The sequence below is a fragment of the Rhinatrema bivittatum genome, chromosome 5 (genome assembly GCF_901001135.1).
Source record: "Rhinatrema bivittatum chromosome 5, aRhiBiv1.1, whole genome shotgun sequence".
NCBI classification, from domain to species: Eukaryota; Metazoa; Chordata; class Amphibia; order Gymnophiona; family Rhinatrematidae; genus Rhinatrema; species Rhinatrema bivittatum.
The window spans coordinates 248,177,384-248,191,269 of record NC_042619.1 but is presented as its reverse complement, the minus strand read 5'-3'; the positions used below and the strand labels follow the sequence as shown (position 1 = coordinate 248,191,269).

Below are 13,886 nucleotides of genomic sequence, written 5' to 3'. Positions count from 1 at the left end.
TGTGTATAAAAACTGCTAAAGTTGAAGCCTTGACAATTGGTGTTACTGCTCAAAACTTTCAAACTTCAGCTAATTCAATTCTGTCATCCAAACTACACCCTTACACACACAGACTTCTCCACAATATCCCAACATATACAGTTGCTTTATACATTTACATGTTTATGTCCACACACACAAAGTCATCCACAGCCTAAAAAGACCTTCCATGCCCATCCTAACACATACCAAACATTTGACCCAATACAAAACTCTTCCCACAGTCCACACCTCCGATTGCAAACTCCCCACATTCATAATCACAGACTACCCACATGGACACATGCAAATTCCACCACTCTTGACCCACTTTACCAATGATACTTTCACACACTCTACCACAACCTCCAAATACCATCCATAAACAAAATGTGATAGGTGAGCTGCATATTTTCCAAGTTATGGTGCCTTCATGAGGACAGTTAAGTAAATTGTAGATATGTGTCGATGTACATCAGTGTATAATGAACACATTTTTAAATGTACATATTAGAACCTCCGATGAAACTCTGAATAAAGCTTAGACAAATTCTACAATATTTTAACCCTCCACACACCTTTGCTTAAACACAGGTTTATCCTTCTCACTAAGCTACAGGATGCTACTTACGCTGCTGTTTGCTTCTTTAACCTGTTTTGTGGTCGTCCAATGGGGTTAGCATAGCGCTTTTTTATCTGTGCTGCTTTTTTATGTAGGAGCTTTCTTCCTTTTTTCCGTGGTCGACATATCTGACAAATCCACATACCTAAAGACAAAAAGTACCATGGCAATATGAAAAAAAAACCACAAAAGAGGGTTAAATTATGCTTACCTGAAATTTTTCTTTCCTTGAGTCCTGCTAGACCAGTCGTTATGTATGGGAATTCCCAGTCTTCATAGCTAACAGAAACAAAGGACAAACCTCTTTTATGACTTCACTCTGGGCTAATATAAGAGGTGTATGTTACTGGTCCAAGCCAGTAGCCTGTCGAAGCTCCGAGACCACTTGAGATCCCTCCCAATGCCTGTTTTCTATTACAAAAACTGAAGACTGCTCTGAGTGAGAGTCACCATAGAAACACAGAAATGACGGCAGAAGAAGACCAAACGGCCCATCCAGTCTGCCCAGCAAGCTTTCACACTTTTTTTTCTCATACTTATCTGTTACTCTTGGCTCTATTTCCCTTCCACCCCCGTGTTTTTTCTCCCCCCCTTTATTATGTTCCAAGTTTTTTCCCCATGTATTCTGATCCAAGTTTTATGCCCTGTTCTATGTAATTGCATTCTCACATGCCTGTTTTTCAGTTACAATGTAAACCGAGACAATATGTAAAATTTACATGAATCCCGGTATAAAAAAATGTTAAATAAATTAATTAATTAATGTAGAGAGCAGTGCTGGAACTGCATGTAAGTGAAGTATCTAGCTTAATTGGTTAGCATCTAAGTGAAGTATCTAGCTTGATTGGTTAGGTGTGGTAACCGCCGCAATAAGCAAGCTACTCCCATGCTTATTTGTTTACCCAGCCTGTGCAATTCAGTCCTTGTTGGTTGTTGTCTGAATATAAATCCACTTTTCTTCATTCCCCCTGCCGTTGAAGCAGAGAGCTACGCTGGATATGCATTGAAAGTGAAGTATCTGGTTTATTTGGTTTGGTGTAGCGACCGCCGTAACAAGCAAGCTACTCCCCCCGCTTTTTTGTGAATGCAAATCCTTTTTTCCACATTTCCTCTTGCCGTTGAAGCATAGAGCAATGTTGGAGTCAAGAATTGAAACAAGGGAGGCCCAAAAGAGGTATACAGAGGTAGAGAATGGAAACTGTTGTCAGGTTACCTCACTAGAATGCCCTATATTCCATTGTTCCTACATGGTCTTGTCTTTCTGGGCAGGATATAGACTAGTCTAGCATAACTCAAGGAAAGAAAATTATCAAATAAGCATAATTTAACCTTCCTTATCTTCCTGTTAAACCAGTCATTACATATAGGAGTTACAAAAGCTACTCCTTCTGGGGTGGGAAGAATAGAAGGCTGACCTCAATCTTCCTGTTACAAAGGCCGAGCCTGCCCTGGCTTGCAAATCCACCCTGTAGTACTCCGTGAAGGTGTACAGAGATGTCCATACAGCAGCCCAGCGAATCTCATCCAGAGATATTGCTGATGTTTCAACCCATGATGCTCCTTATGTTCGAGACGTGGGCTCATATGCCCACTGAGGTCTATTTGCCCGAAAGCTTATAGGCCGATAAATTGTGGCTAAGGTGGCCTTGGGCACTGCTTCCCCCTTTCAGGGACCACTGAATAACACAAACAGCCTGTCCATCTTCCTAAAGGAATTTATTCCACTGTCACTCCTTGTGACCTTGGGCAAGTCACTTTACCCTCCATTGCCTCAGGTACAAACTTAGATCGGAAGCCCTCTGGGAATAGGGAAATACCTACAGTACCTGAATCCGCTTTGAAGAGCTGAAAAAAGTGTGAAAAGTGGAATATAAAAATCTAAATAAATAAATAAATCTCAAAGTGCAGTTGTTCAAAATAAACAAACTTAGACCCTAGATGAGTCAAAATACATTTACATGGGTAACGAAGAATAAAGTGTGCACCTAGGGCAATAGCCTCTTGGCACATCACTGGTAATGTCCAGATAAATCCAGATTTGTTGACCAAAGAACAAACTTGTTCTATGACAAGAAAAACATTCTCAATATGAAATCACAAACCCAGGAAAATACAAAGAAAACTAATAACATCTTCACGTTTAGATATTAAGGAATCTTCCAAGGTTTGCAAAAACTCTGATAAATTCAAATTTGGTTCCTGACCCCGAGCAATAGAATTTGTACTTAGTTGGGTCTTTAAGTAATAGGCTTTAGTAACAGAAGGTGTTTCTTCAGGAGGAACCCTTAAGAACTTCAGATATAAATGTCTTAAGTAATTCCAAAGGAGACATCAAGTCAATTAACTGGAAAAATCAAAACCCTTACATTTAGATAACAAAGATAGTACTCAATATTCTCCAGTTGTTTTTTTTTTAGAATGAAGCATCTCAGACTGAACCAGGTGCAAATGAATATTTTGAAATGAGAACTTACTTTCACAAATCCTCAAGTTTTTCAGCTTGTGAAGCCAGCAATAATTCAGAACTTTAGATATGGGTAAAAAAAATCTGAGGCTACATCAAACAGTGAGGAAATAGATTTTTCCAGCACCATCAAGGCTGACTAAACCCACAGAAGGTTTTTCCAAAACAGGACAAAAAAACAAGACTTCTCCATACCTTTCTTGTTAGGAGACACGAAATTGCTTCCAGACTCCTCTCCACTCCGCACCTGTGCAGAGGCCTTAATCCTGGGCTCGCCACAGGGTCCCAGACAATTGCAGAAGTTTCAAGCTGCCGAGAATCTAGCTGGCGCATCATCTGGAGGTCTCGCAAGTTCACAAAGGAGACCCTCCCCAGAAGCTGCTGATCTAGGGTTCAACTACGATCCACATGGCACTAAGTAAACTACTGTGGATGTTATCCGGTGAAGAGGAAGCACGCTGGGGTGCAAGGTGGTCTCAGTGTCCAGTGGGGGAGGGGGGGGGGGGGCGCTCACTCTGCAGCTTCCTCCAACAAGGAACCAGTACCTAGCAATCAAAAACACTGAGGTGAGGAACCCGTCAATTTTAGTCTGGGAAGATTCAAGCTTGGGAGTAGCTGGGGACGGCTCCCGAATCTTCGCCTTCTGTTTGGTATGAGGCATAGTGAGCATTAAAAGAAAATGCAAATGAAGAGCTCCAAATCACCACCTCTCTTGTTAAGCCACCACCTTGCATCTCCCCTGTCTGTGGTTCTGATATGCACCTTTGCTGAGCAAACTGTTATCAGCAAGGCTGTCTCCAAGAAAAGTACAGAGAAAGGAATCCTAAAATGTAAAAGGGGATGGAATGGCTCCCCTATGAGGAAAGGCTAAAGAGATTAGGGCTGTTCAGCTTGGAGAAGAGTTGGCTGTTGGGGGATATGATAGAGATCTATAAAATCATGAGAGGTCTAACACGGGTAAATATGAATTGGTTATTTATTCTTTCAGATAATAGAAGAGAAAATTCTTTTTCACTCAACGCACAATTAAGCTCTGGAAGTTGTTGCCAGAGGATGTGATTGGTGCAGTTAGTGTAGCTGGATTTAAAAAAGGTTTGGATAAGTTCCTGACGGAGAAGTCCATTAACTGCTAATAATCAAGCTGACTTAGGAAATAGCCACTGCTATTACTGGCATTAGTAGCATCTGGCCGCCCAAAAAGACTCCAAAAGTTTCTGAAGCACTGGCACCCAGGCCCTTGCACATCTGCTCTGAGTCTATATCCAGGTAATCTCTGGAGCTTACATTTCCTTTAAGTCCTTAACAAGCTTTCTCAACTTTTCCCCAAATAGAAGCTGCCTTTAAAGGGCCAGTTACCAAGTCAGGTTCTGAACACCGCCATCTGCTCAATTTCTGAGCTATTGTAGCCTTCTTGCTGCCACCCCCAAGGGCACTGCCTGAGATACTATCCTTATTAGATCATACAGGGTATTACTAACTATGCTACCACTAATTATATCCTTCCAGTTTCCCCTGAATCCAGGACTGCTAAACCCAGTACCTAATTAATATAACCTCCACAAAACATGGCCTGCAAGACCAGGGCACTAGTGGAGAAGGCTTGCTTAGAATTGCCTTGATTCCTATCATAGGCATCTTAAGCCCTGCCATCAACTGGTACAGTTGTCTTGTGGGTGAGAGCCAGAGCTAAAGGGACAACAATTGGAGTTCTAAGGAGTGCTTCCCTATCCTTCACTAACAGGGGATAGATCTAGTTCATGGGTCTTCCACCTCTAAGGCTTATCCCATTCTTCTAGCATCATTGTCCTCATGGCAGGGTGTAAAGAGAGAGAAAGTCCTCACTGGCTTGTGAATTCCCTGAAACCTGGGTTCTTCCACTGAACAAGTGAGATTTTTCAAGGGTGGACCTTATGACTGTAAAGAATGCTCCAATTCCTTTGGGACAGATACACTACTGCTTACTCTTGTTCTTCCAAGGAGTGCTCCCCTTCTACCAAAGGCTTCAAGAGCCTAGAGTGCTCCAAATCCAGGTCTGAACCGGCATCTTCTCTGGATTTCTGGTTGAGTATCTGGGCCAAAGAGCTCAAGCCTATTAATACTGATCTGACCCATTTCATGGAAGAATCCCCCATCTTCTGGATCCTTAGATGGTTCAGGCTTTGGGTGGGAAGAGAGTCTGAGCCTGATCTTGGAGGAACAAAATCACTTGGTACATCATGTGGGTCAACTCTGGTGGAACTGTAGGAATGCCCCCGCTATAGGGATCATCTGAGACTGTAGTCTTTAAGATGGGCCCCGTTTCCCTATCTTGCTACCCTTCTACGGGGGCTTGGGGGTAGGGAAACAACTAGCAGTAGGACCCGATGCATTTGAATGTTCTACAGGTCCAAATGGTCACCTCCTTCAGTTTCAGCTGCAACGATAGGAGGCCTTCTGCTTGCTCCTGCCCTTCCTGTGTGGGAGAGGGGTAGCCCTTCCTGTGGAGGCTGCACTATTTTGGTGCTATAAGCTACTTGACTGTAGTCTCTCATGGCCCTTACCTTTCCAGATGCCCCCTTTTTTTTTGTTTTGTTTGTAGCTGTGTTGGTTCCAACTGCAGAACCATGGCTCTACCTCTCTTTACTTTGTCTCTCCCCCTCCCCCAACCCCCCAGTATTACTTCCTGGGAGCTTCTAACCCATGGTTAGGCCGCATGTTATTGAGGCCCCTGCATCCTGTGGTCAAGTAACTTATCCCCCGGTCTGGTCTTAGCCAAACCACACTTCAAACCCTGCTACTGCTGCTTTGCTCAAACACGGCTGCAACACAAAGAGCCCCGCCGTGTTGCTGAGCTGAGACAACCAAGGGACAGCAAGGGTGCAGTACTCACCCCTCCAAGGCAATCAGGGCCTCACAGTTCTGGCTTCATGTTTCCTTTTCTCTTTTTTTTTTTTTTTTTGTAACTTTATCCCATTGCTAACAACATGTGGGGCATAGAGGAGAGTTAGGAGGCAAGACAGCAAAGGGGGGGAGGAACAGCTCAGAAACCTACTAAACTCCCCAGATTCCCAGTCTTCTGGGATGGCAAGGGAATACGCCCTACTAGGGTACTCACCAGACTCCTTAGGATGCTATAAGGGAACCCAAAGGATCTCCATGGGGGTAGTTTGCGGGTTTTTTTAACCCAAAAGCAAGCTTCCATTGGAGGGAGCAGCCCCTAGGGACAGTTGCTCTGGGAGCCAAGGGTCTCAATTAGGTTGAGGATGAACCAAGATTCTGGGATCTGTGCATCCATCACAACTACTGGAGTCAGAGATTATGGGCTTGGACCGAATCACATACCCCTTATAAGCACAGACTGAGGACATAAAAGAGATGTGTTCTTTGTCTCTATGAAGAAGGAGAAATCCCATACGTAACAACTGGTCTATGGAAGATAAGGAATGACAGAATAAGACAGCTACATAACAGAATGAGAAAGTGTGTGTAAATTACACACCCAGAGAGAGAATGTGACAGGATGAGTGAGGAGTGTGGGAAGCAGAGGGTAATATTTAGGAGTATGCAGGATGAGAATGATGAACAGAGTGAGTGACAGCTCCAGAGAATAAGCATGCAAAGCAAATGGTTGAGTGCAGAGAGAAAGTGAAAGTTCACATTCTGATAGGATGATGGAGATTGGAGTCAGCAATTGATTCAGAGCGACAGTATATGTGACATGACATTACAGAATCATTACTAAATGAGGCTGATACTACAAGGGATGATTACACAGAATCAGACAAAGGCAAGAGACTATGACAGTGCTGATGCCACAGAATTGGAAATTTTAGAAGTCTGAATATGAGAAATGATGCTGCTGAACTGAACTTGGGCTTTTTTTTTTTTTTGTTGTTGTTGGGGGTTTTTTGTCCCTTTGGTTTCCTCCTACTATGTTTTGGGCATCCAGCTCATTTGGAGTCAGCCTCTATCAAGCTATAGCACCATAAGTCTTCATTTGCAACTATTAGAATACTTATTTTTAATGATCCAAAGACAACGACAAACCTTTTCCGTAGGAAAAAAATCAGCAGAACCAGGGGTCACGATTTGAAGCTCCAGGGAGGAAGATTCAGAACCAATGTCAGGAAGTATTTCTTCACGGAGAGGGTGGTAGATGCCTGGAATGCCCTTCCGGAGGAAGTGGTGAAGACCAGAACTGTGAAGGACTTCAAAGGGGCGTGGGATAAACACTGTGGATCCATAAAGTCAAGAGGCCGTCAATGAAGAGTGGGTGGCTCGCCAGAATGACGGCTACTGCCTGGAGATAATACCCTCATTCAATAAACATACACATGGTTACTGTGACTCCAACATCGCTCTAAGCTTCAACAGCAAGAGGAAATGTGGAAAAAAGGATTTGCACTCACAAAGCGGGGAGTAGCTGGCTTGTTACGGCGGTTACTACCTCAAACCAAATAAGCCTGATACTTCACTTTCAATGCATATCCAGCATAGCTCTCTGCTTCAACGGCAGGGGAGAAGAAAAACTAATACTTCACGCATATCCAGCATAGCTCTCTGCTTCAACGGCAGGGGAGAAGAAAAACTGATACTTCACGCATATCCAGCATAGCTCTCTGCTTCAAACGGCAGGGGAGAAGAAAAACTGATACTTCACGCATATCCAGCATAGCTCTCTGCTTCAAACGGCAGGGGAGAAGAAAAACTGATACTTCACGCATATCCAGAATAGCTCTCTGCTTCAACGGCAGGGGAGAAGAAAAACTGATACTTCACGCATATCCAGCATAGCTCCCTTCTTCAACGGCAGGGGAGAAGTAAAACTGATACTTCACGCATATCCAGCATAGCTCCCTGCTTCAACGGCAGGGGAGAAGTAAAACTGATACTTCACGCATATCCAGCATAGCTCCCTGCTTCAACGGCAGGGGAGAAGTAAAACTAATAGTTCACGCATATCCAGCATAGCTCTCTGCTTCAACGGCAGGGGAGAAGAAAAACAACCAATAAGGGCTGAATAACATAGTCTGGGTAAAACAAATAAGCATGGGTGTAGCTTGCTTATTGCGGCAGTTACTACCCCTACTACCCCTAACTAATCAAGCTTGATATTTCACTCGGATGCAGCTCCATCACTGCTCTCTACATTAATGGCGGGGGTGGAAGGGAAATAGAACCAAAGAGCTAAGAGAAACAGATAAGTATGAGAAAAAAATGTGTGAAGCTTACTGGGCAGACTGGATGGGCCGTTTGGTCTTCTTCTACCGTCATTTCTATGTTTCTATGTTTACTTATGCAGCGCTGTGTACATATTCAGGGGTTTTCCCAATTTTATAATTCCCCCAAGCTAGCTTAGACATTATAACAATGGTCTTCAGCCAGGGGTCATATATTAAAGCTCCTTCTGGAAGCTGTTATATGTGCACTTTGAACCTGGTCAGTAAGTATCACCACTGTGTGTTAGATGGACTCCATGCTCCCAAAGGCTGTGAACACTGCCTCTACAGCACCCTCAGCTACCAGATGACCTGAGAAGCAGAAGAGATTCAGGAATCTAATCCAGCATGCATGGCCAATGAATTGACTTAGCCCAAAACCAAAAAAAAAATTATTATTTTTTTTTAAAGAATTAGTAAAAGTTCACAAAATATGGAAATGCTTCTGACTCCTTAAGCAATGCTTTTATTTCAGGGATTTGCATTTATTCAACTTCTTTTTGTGGGACTATGATGTCTACTAATATACCGGTAATTTATACTCTCTACAAAGATGTGGTATCTGGAATCTTGATCACTGGTACAATACAGAGTTTCAGCACTGAAAATGGTTAATGAAGAATGCAGAAAATCTGAAAAGTTCACCTGTAAAAATCTGATTTTAAGTATGTTATTTCTTGTTTCTCCTGAACAGTGAAATGATTTTAATTTAAAAATAAACAAAAAATGAGCAATTTAAGAGAAATTGTTTTCACAGACTTTTTATATATTTTGATATATTTGTTTTATTGGCTCTTAATTATTAATATATTATAATAATGTTTTTGATTACATGCTATTGATTACTGAAAAGAACAGTTTTATGTTATTTACATTTATATGTAATGGTAGTGTACTGATTGCTTGCATGATGACTATTTTGGAGAGGAGGAGTCTAGTGGGTTACAGCACCGGGCTACAACCCAGGGAAACCAGGGTTCAAATCCCACTGCCATTCCTTGTGACCTTGAGCAAGTCATTTTACCCTCTGTCACCTCAGGTACAAAATTAGATTGTAAACCCTGTTGGAATAGGGAAACACCTATAGTACCTGAATGTAATCTACTTGATGTATACACTCTGAAGTGCCAAAAAAGCGGAATATAAAAATCTAAATAAATACAAATATTTTGATATTACTGTAAGAATGTTGGTCAATTTTCTTTGACCTTTGTACATTGTACATTGATAAAAGCAAGTTTGCTTACCCTAAACAGTGTTTTCTGTAGATAATAGGATGAATTAGCCATACTTCATAGGTGACGTCATCGAATGGCACACTAGGCCACACTCTTTGAAAGGAGTTTCTTTTTTTGAAGGACTATGTACCATGTCTTGCAGGCCACCCAAGTTGATTTCTAAAATCTATAGAATACTTTGCAATGATGATCAGCATTCGGACCGCCATCTTAAGGCATGGGAAGGGGATTTGAGGGTTCAATGGGATAAAACATGTTGGGATGAATGCTTTCAGGGATTAGGGAAAAATTCAATGTTTACTTCCATGATTGAAAATGGGTATAAAATGTTATTTAGGTGGTACCTGTGCCCGGACAAGCTAGCTATGTGGTTCCCTTCCGTCTCCAACAAATGTTGGAGGCAATGTCAGTCAATGAGTACTGTTTATCATATCTGGTGGGCTTGCCCGGTAATACACAAGTTTTGGTATAATGTCTGGGAGTTAACTAAAGAGATACTTGGTTGTGAGGTGCCCTTTACCCCTGAGGTTTGGCTTCTGGGGATGTCTGAAGATACCAGGCAGTCATCCCATCGCCGTTTTATAGGCTTTGTTGCCACAGTTGTGCGTCTGGTAGTGGCAGCTTGGTGGAAACGCAGCGCAGCTCATCCTAGACATATGGTGGTAACTAAACTAGTGGGAATTAAGGGAATGGAAAAGATCTCAGCGTTTAGACACGATCATTTAAATATGAATCAATCTACTCTCCATTTGAAAAGTGGTTCAAGTTACATCCCATCTCTGGCTAGATAATTGGCAGGGCTTGGCTCTTCCTTAAGGAACTTTTGGCTGTTTTAATCGATGATTGGATTCTTTTCCTGATCTGTTTTCATCAACACAACTAGTTCTGAAATTGGGGAGGTGGGGGGATTTCAAATAAACAAGGGAGGGTGCTGTTGTTGTAAAGTGATGAAGAATTAATGATGTAATTAGATGTGGTTTGTTTTGTGTACTTGCACTTTCTTAATAAAAAATTTTATTTACAAAAAAAAAAAAAAAAGAATTGGAGCAACCAAACCCAGTCTATTGTCCAACACCTTTGCCAAAATCTTACGGTCTATATTTATAAGTGAAATCGGGCAGTATGAGCCACACAACGTTGCATTATGGCCTGCCTTGGCAAGATCGTAATACCCGCTACATTAGCAAGAGATGAAAATGTCCCCTCCCCAAGAAGAGAATCAAACATGTCTATCAATGGAGTAACTAAAAGAGGCTGAAAGGTTTTAGAGAATTTGGCTGTGTAACCATCAAGACCAGGCGATTTGCCCATCTTCATATCTTTGATAACTTGCAACACCTCTTCTGCCTTGATAACCTCATTAAATAAATCTCTACATTCCGGTAGAAGGACCAGCAGAACAATAATCCGAAGATATTGGATCATCCCTTCATTGTCCATTTCTCCCTCATTGGAGTACAGAGCTTCATAAAAGCTGGTAAAGCGCCTCCCTATATCCTGAGTGTCATACAAGTACTTCCCATCAATATTCTTGATGTGAAGGAAGGAAGGCAAAATAATTACCAGCATGGTTAAAAGGTGAAGTGAAAGATTATTTTATCCCAAAAAAACCCTTCAAAAATGTGAAGGCTCCATCTGAAGAAAATAGGAAAACGCATAAGCATTGTCAAGCTAAGTGCAAAACATTTAAAGTAGGCTAAGAGAGAATTTGAAATGAAGTTGGCCGTAGAAGCAAAAACTCATAATAAAAAGTTTTTAAAATACCGTATTTTTCGCTCCATAAGACGCACCTGATCATAAGATGCACCTAGGATTCAGAGGGGGAAAATTAAAAAAAAAGAATGGTGTGCTAAACCGGCTCTGTTCCCGGGTGTCTGTGCGTCTTATAGAGCAAATTATGGGAGTGCATACATTTTTTTTTTTTGTCCCCATTTCATTTTCGGATCTGAGGAGGGCCATTTCGGTCCACTCCGAGATCAAAAAACTTTTATCCTTCTCTTTCTGTGGGGAAAAATCTCCCATCCCAACCCTTTAAATTTAATTAACTACAATCCTCCTGACCTCCCCAAGACCTGCCAAAAGTCTCTGGTGGTCCAGCGGGGGTCCGGGAGTGATCTCCTGCACTTGGGCCGTCGGTTGCCAGTAATCAAAATGGCGCCGACGGCCCTTTGCCCTTACTATGTCACAGGGGCCGACCAATGGCACCGGTAGCCCCTGTGACATAGTAAGGGCAAAGGGCCGTCGGCGCCATTTTGATTACTGGCAGCCGAAGACATAAGTGCAGGAGATCGCTCCCGGACCCCCGCTGGCCCACCAGGGACTTTTGGCAGGTCTTGGGGGGGGGTCAGGAGGGTGGGGGGAAAAAGTGCGTCTTATGGAGCGAAAAATACGGTATATCTGAAGCAAAAAACCTATGAAGGAGTCGGTTGGGCTGTTAGATGACCAAGGGGTTAAAGGGGCACTTAGGTAAGATAAGGCCATTGCAGAAAGATTAAATGAATTCTTTGCTTCTGTGTTTACTAATGAGGACATTGGGGAGATACCAGTTCTGGAGGTTTTCAAGGGTGATGAGTCAGATGAACTGAACCAAATTACTGTGAACCTGGAAGATGTAGTAGGCCAGATTGATAAACTAAAGAGTAACAAATCCCCTGCACCGGATGGTATGCATCCCAGGGCTCTGAAGGAACTCAAAAATGAAATTTTAGTTCTATTAGTTAAAATGTATAACCTATCATTAAAATCGTCCATTGTACCTGAAGTCTGGAGGGTGGGGCCAGTGTAATCCCAATATTTAGAAAGGGCTCTGGGGTGATCCAGGAAATTATAGACCAGTGAACCTGACTTCAGTGCCGGGAAAAATAGTGGAAACTATTCTAAAGATAAAAATCAGAGCATATAGAAAGACATGGTTTAATGGAACACAGTCATCATGGATTTACCCAAGGCAAGTCTTGCCTCACAAATCTGCTTCATGTTTTTGAAAGAGTTAATAAACATGTGGATAAAGGTGAACCGGTAGATGAAGTGTATTTGGATTTTCAGAAGGCGTTCAACAAAGTCCCTCATGAGAGGCTTCTAAAGAAAACTAAAAAGTTATGGGATAGGAGGCGATGTCCTTTCGTGGAACACAAACTGGTTAAAAGACAGGAAACAGAGAGTAGGATTAAATGGTCAATTTTCTCAGTAGAAAAGGGTAAACAGTGCAGTGCGTCAGGGATTTGTACTTGGACCAGTGCTTTTCAATATATTTATAAATTATCTGGAAAGGAATATACAAGTGAGGTAATCAAATTTGCAGATGATACAAAATTATTCAGAGTAGTTAAATCACAAGCGGATTGTGATAAATTGCAGGAGGACCTTGCAAGACTAGAAGATTGGGCATTCAAATGGCAGATGAAATTTAATGTGGACAAGTGCAAGGTGTTGCATATAGGGAAAAATAACACATGCTGTAGTTACATGATGTTAGGTTCCTTATTAGAAGCTACCACCAAGGAAAAAGATCTAGGCATCACAGTGGATGATACATTGAAATTGTCAGCTCAGTGTGCTGCAGCAGTCAAAAAAGCAAACAACGTTAGGAATTATTAGAAAGGGAATGGTGAGTAAAACGGAAAATGTCATAATGCCACTGTATCGCTCCATGGTGAGACTGCACCTTGAGAACTGTGTACAGTTCTGGTCACCGCATCTCAAAAAAGATATAGTTGCACTGGAGAAGGTACAGAGAAGGGCGATCAAAATGATAAAGGATACGGAACAGCTCCCCTATGAGGAAAGGCTAAAGAGGTTGGGGCTATTCAGCAGGGAGAAGAGACGGCTGAGGGGGGATATGATAGAGGTCTATAAAATCATGAGAGGTCTATAACGGGTAAATGTAAATCGGTTATTTACACTTTCGGATAATAGAAAGACCAGGGGGCACTCTATGAAGTTAGCAAGTAGCACATTTAAAATTAATCAGAGAAAAATCTTTTTCACTCAACGCACAATTAAGCTCTGGAATTTGTTGCCAGATGAAGTGGTTAGTACAGTTGGTGTAGCTGGGTTCAAAAAAGGTTTGGATAAATTCTTGGAGGAGAAGTCAATTAACTATTCATCAAGCTGAGTTAGGGAATGGTCTCTGCTACTACTGCATCAGTAGCATGGGATTTTTCTTAATGTTTGGGTACTTGCCAGGTTCTTGTAGCCCGATTTGGCCACTGTTGGAAACAGGATTCTGGGCTTGATGGACCCTTGGTCTGACCCAATGTGGCAATTTCTTATGTTCTGGACATGAGTGACAATTCCTATGTAAAAGATAGTTCCAGAAGGCTCCTCAGTTCTTTCCCAAGCAGAGA

The 13,886-nt window shown here is 42.1% G+C and overlaps 1 protein-coding gene across 2 annotated transcripts in view; it reads right to left on the bottom strand.

The window, feature by feature from the left end:
- KAT6A (lysine acetyltransferase 6A) overlaps nt 1-13,886 on the bottom strand; it is a 333,161-nt gene that overhangs the window by 243,088 nt on the left and 76,187 nt on the right. For both annotated transcript variants that reach the window (XM_029603716.1, XM_029603717.1), the window contains exon 6: nt 650-785. In XM_029603716.1, coding sequence (XP_029459576.1) covers nt 650-785 — 136 coding nt within the window. The remainder of the gene's footprint in view (nt 1-649; nt 786-13,886) is intronic.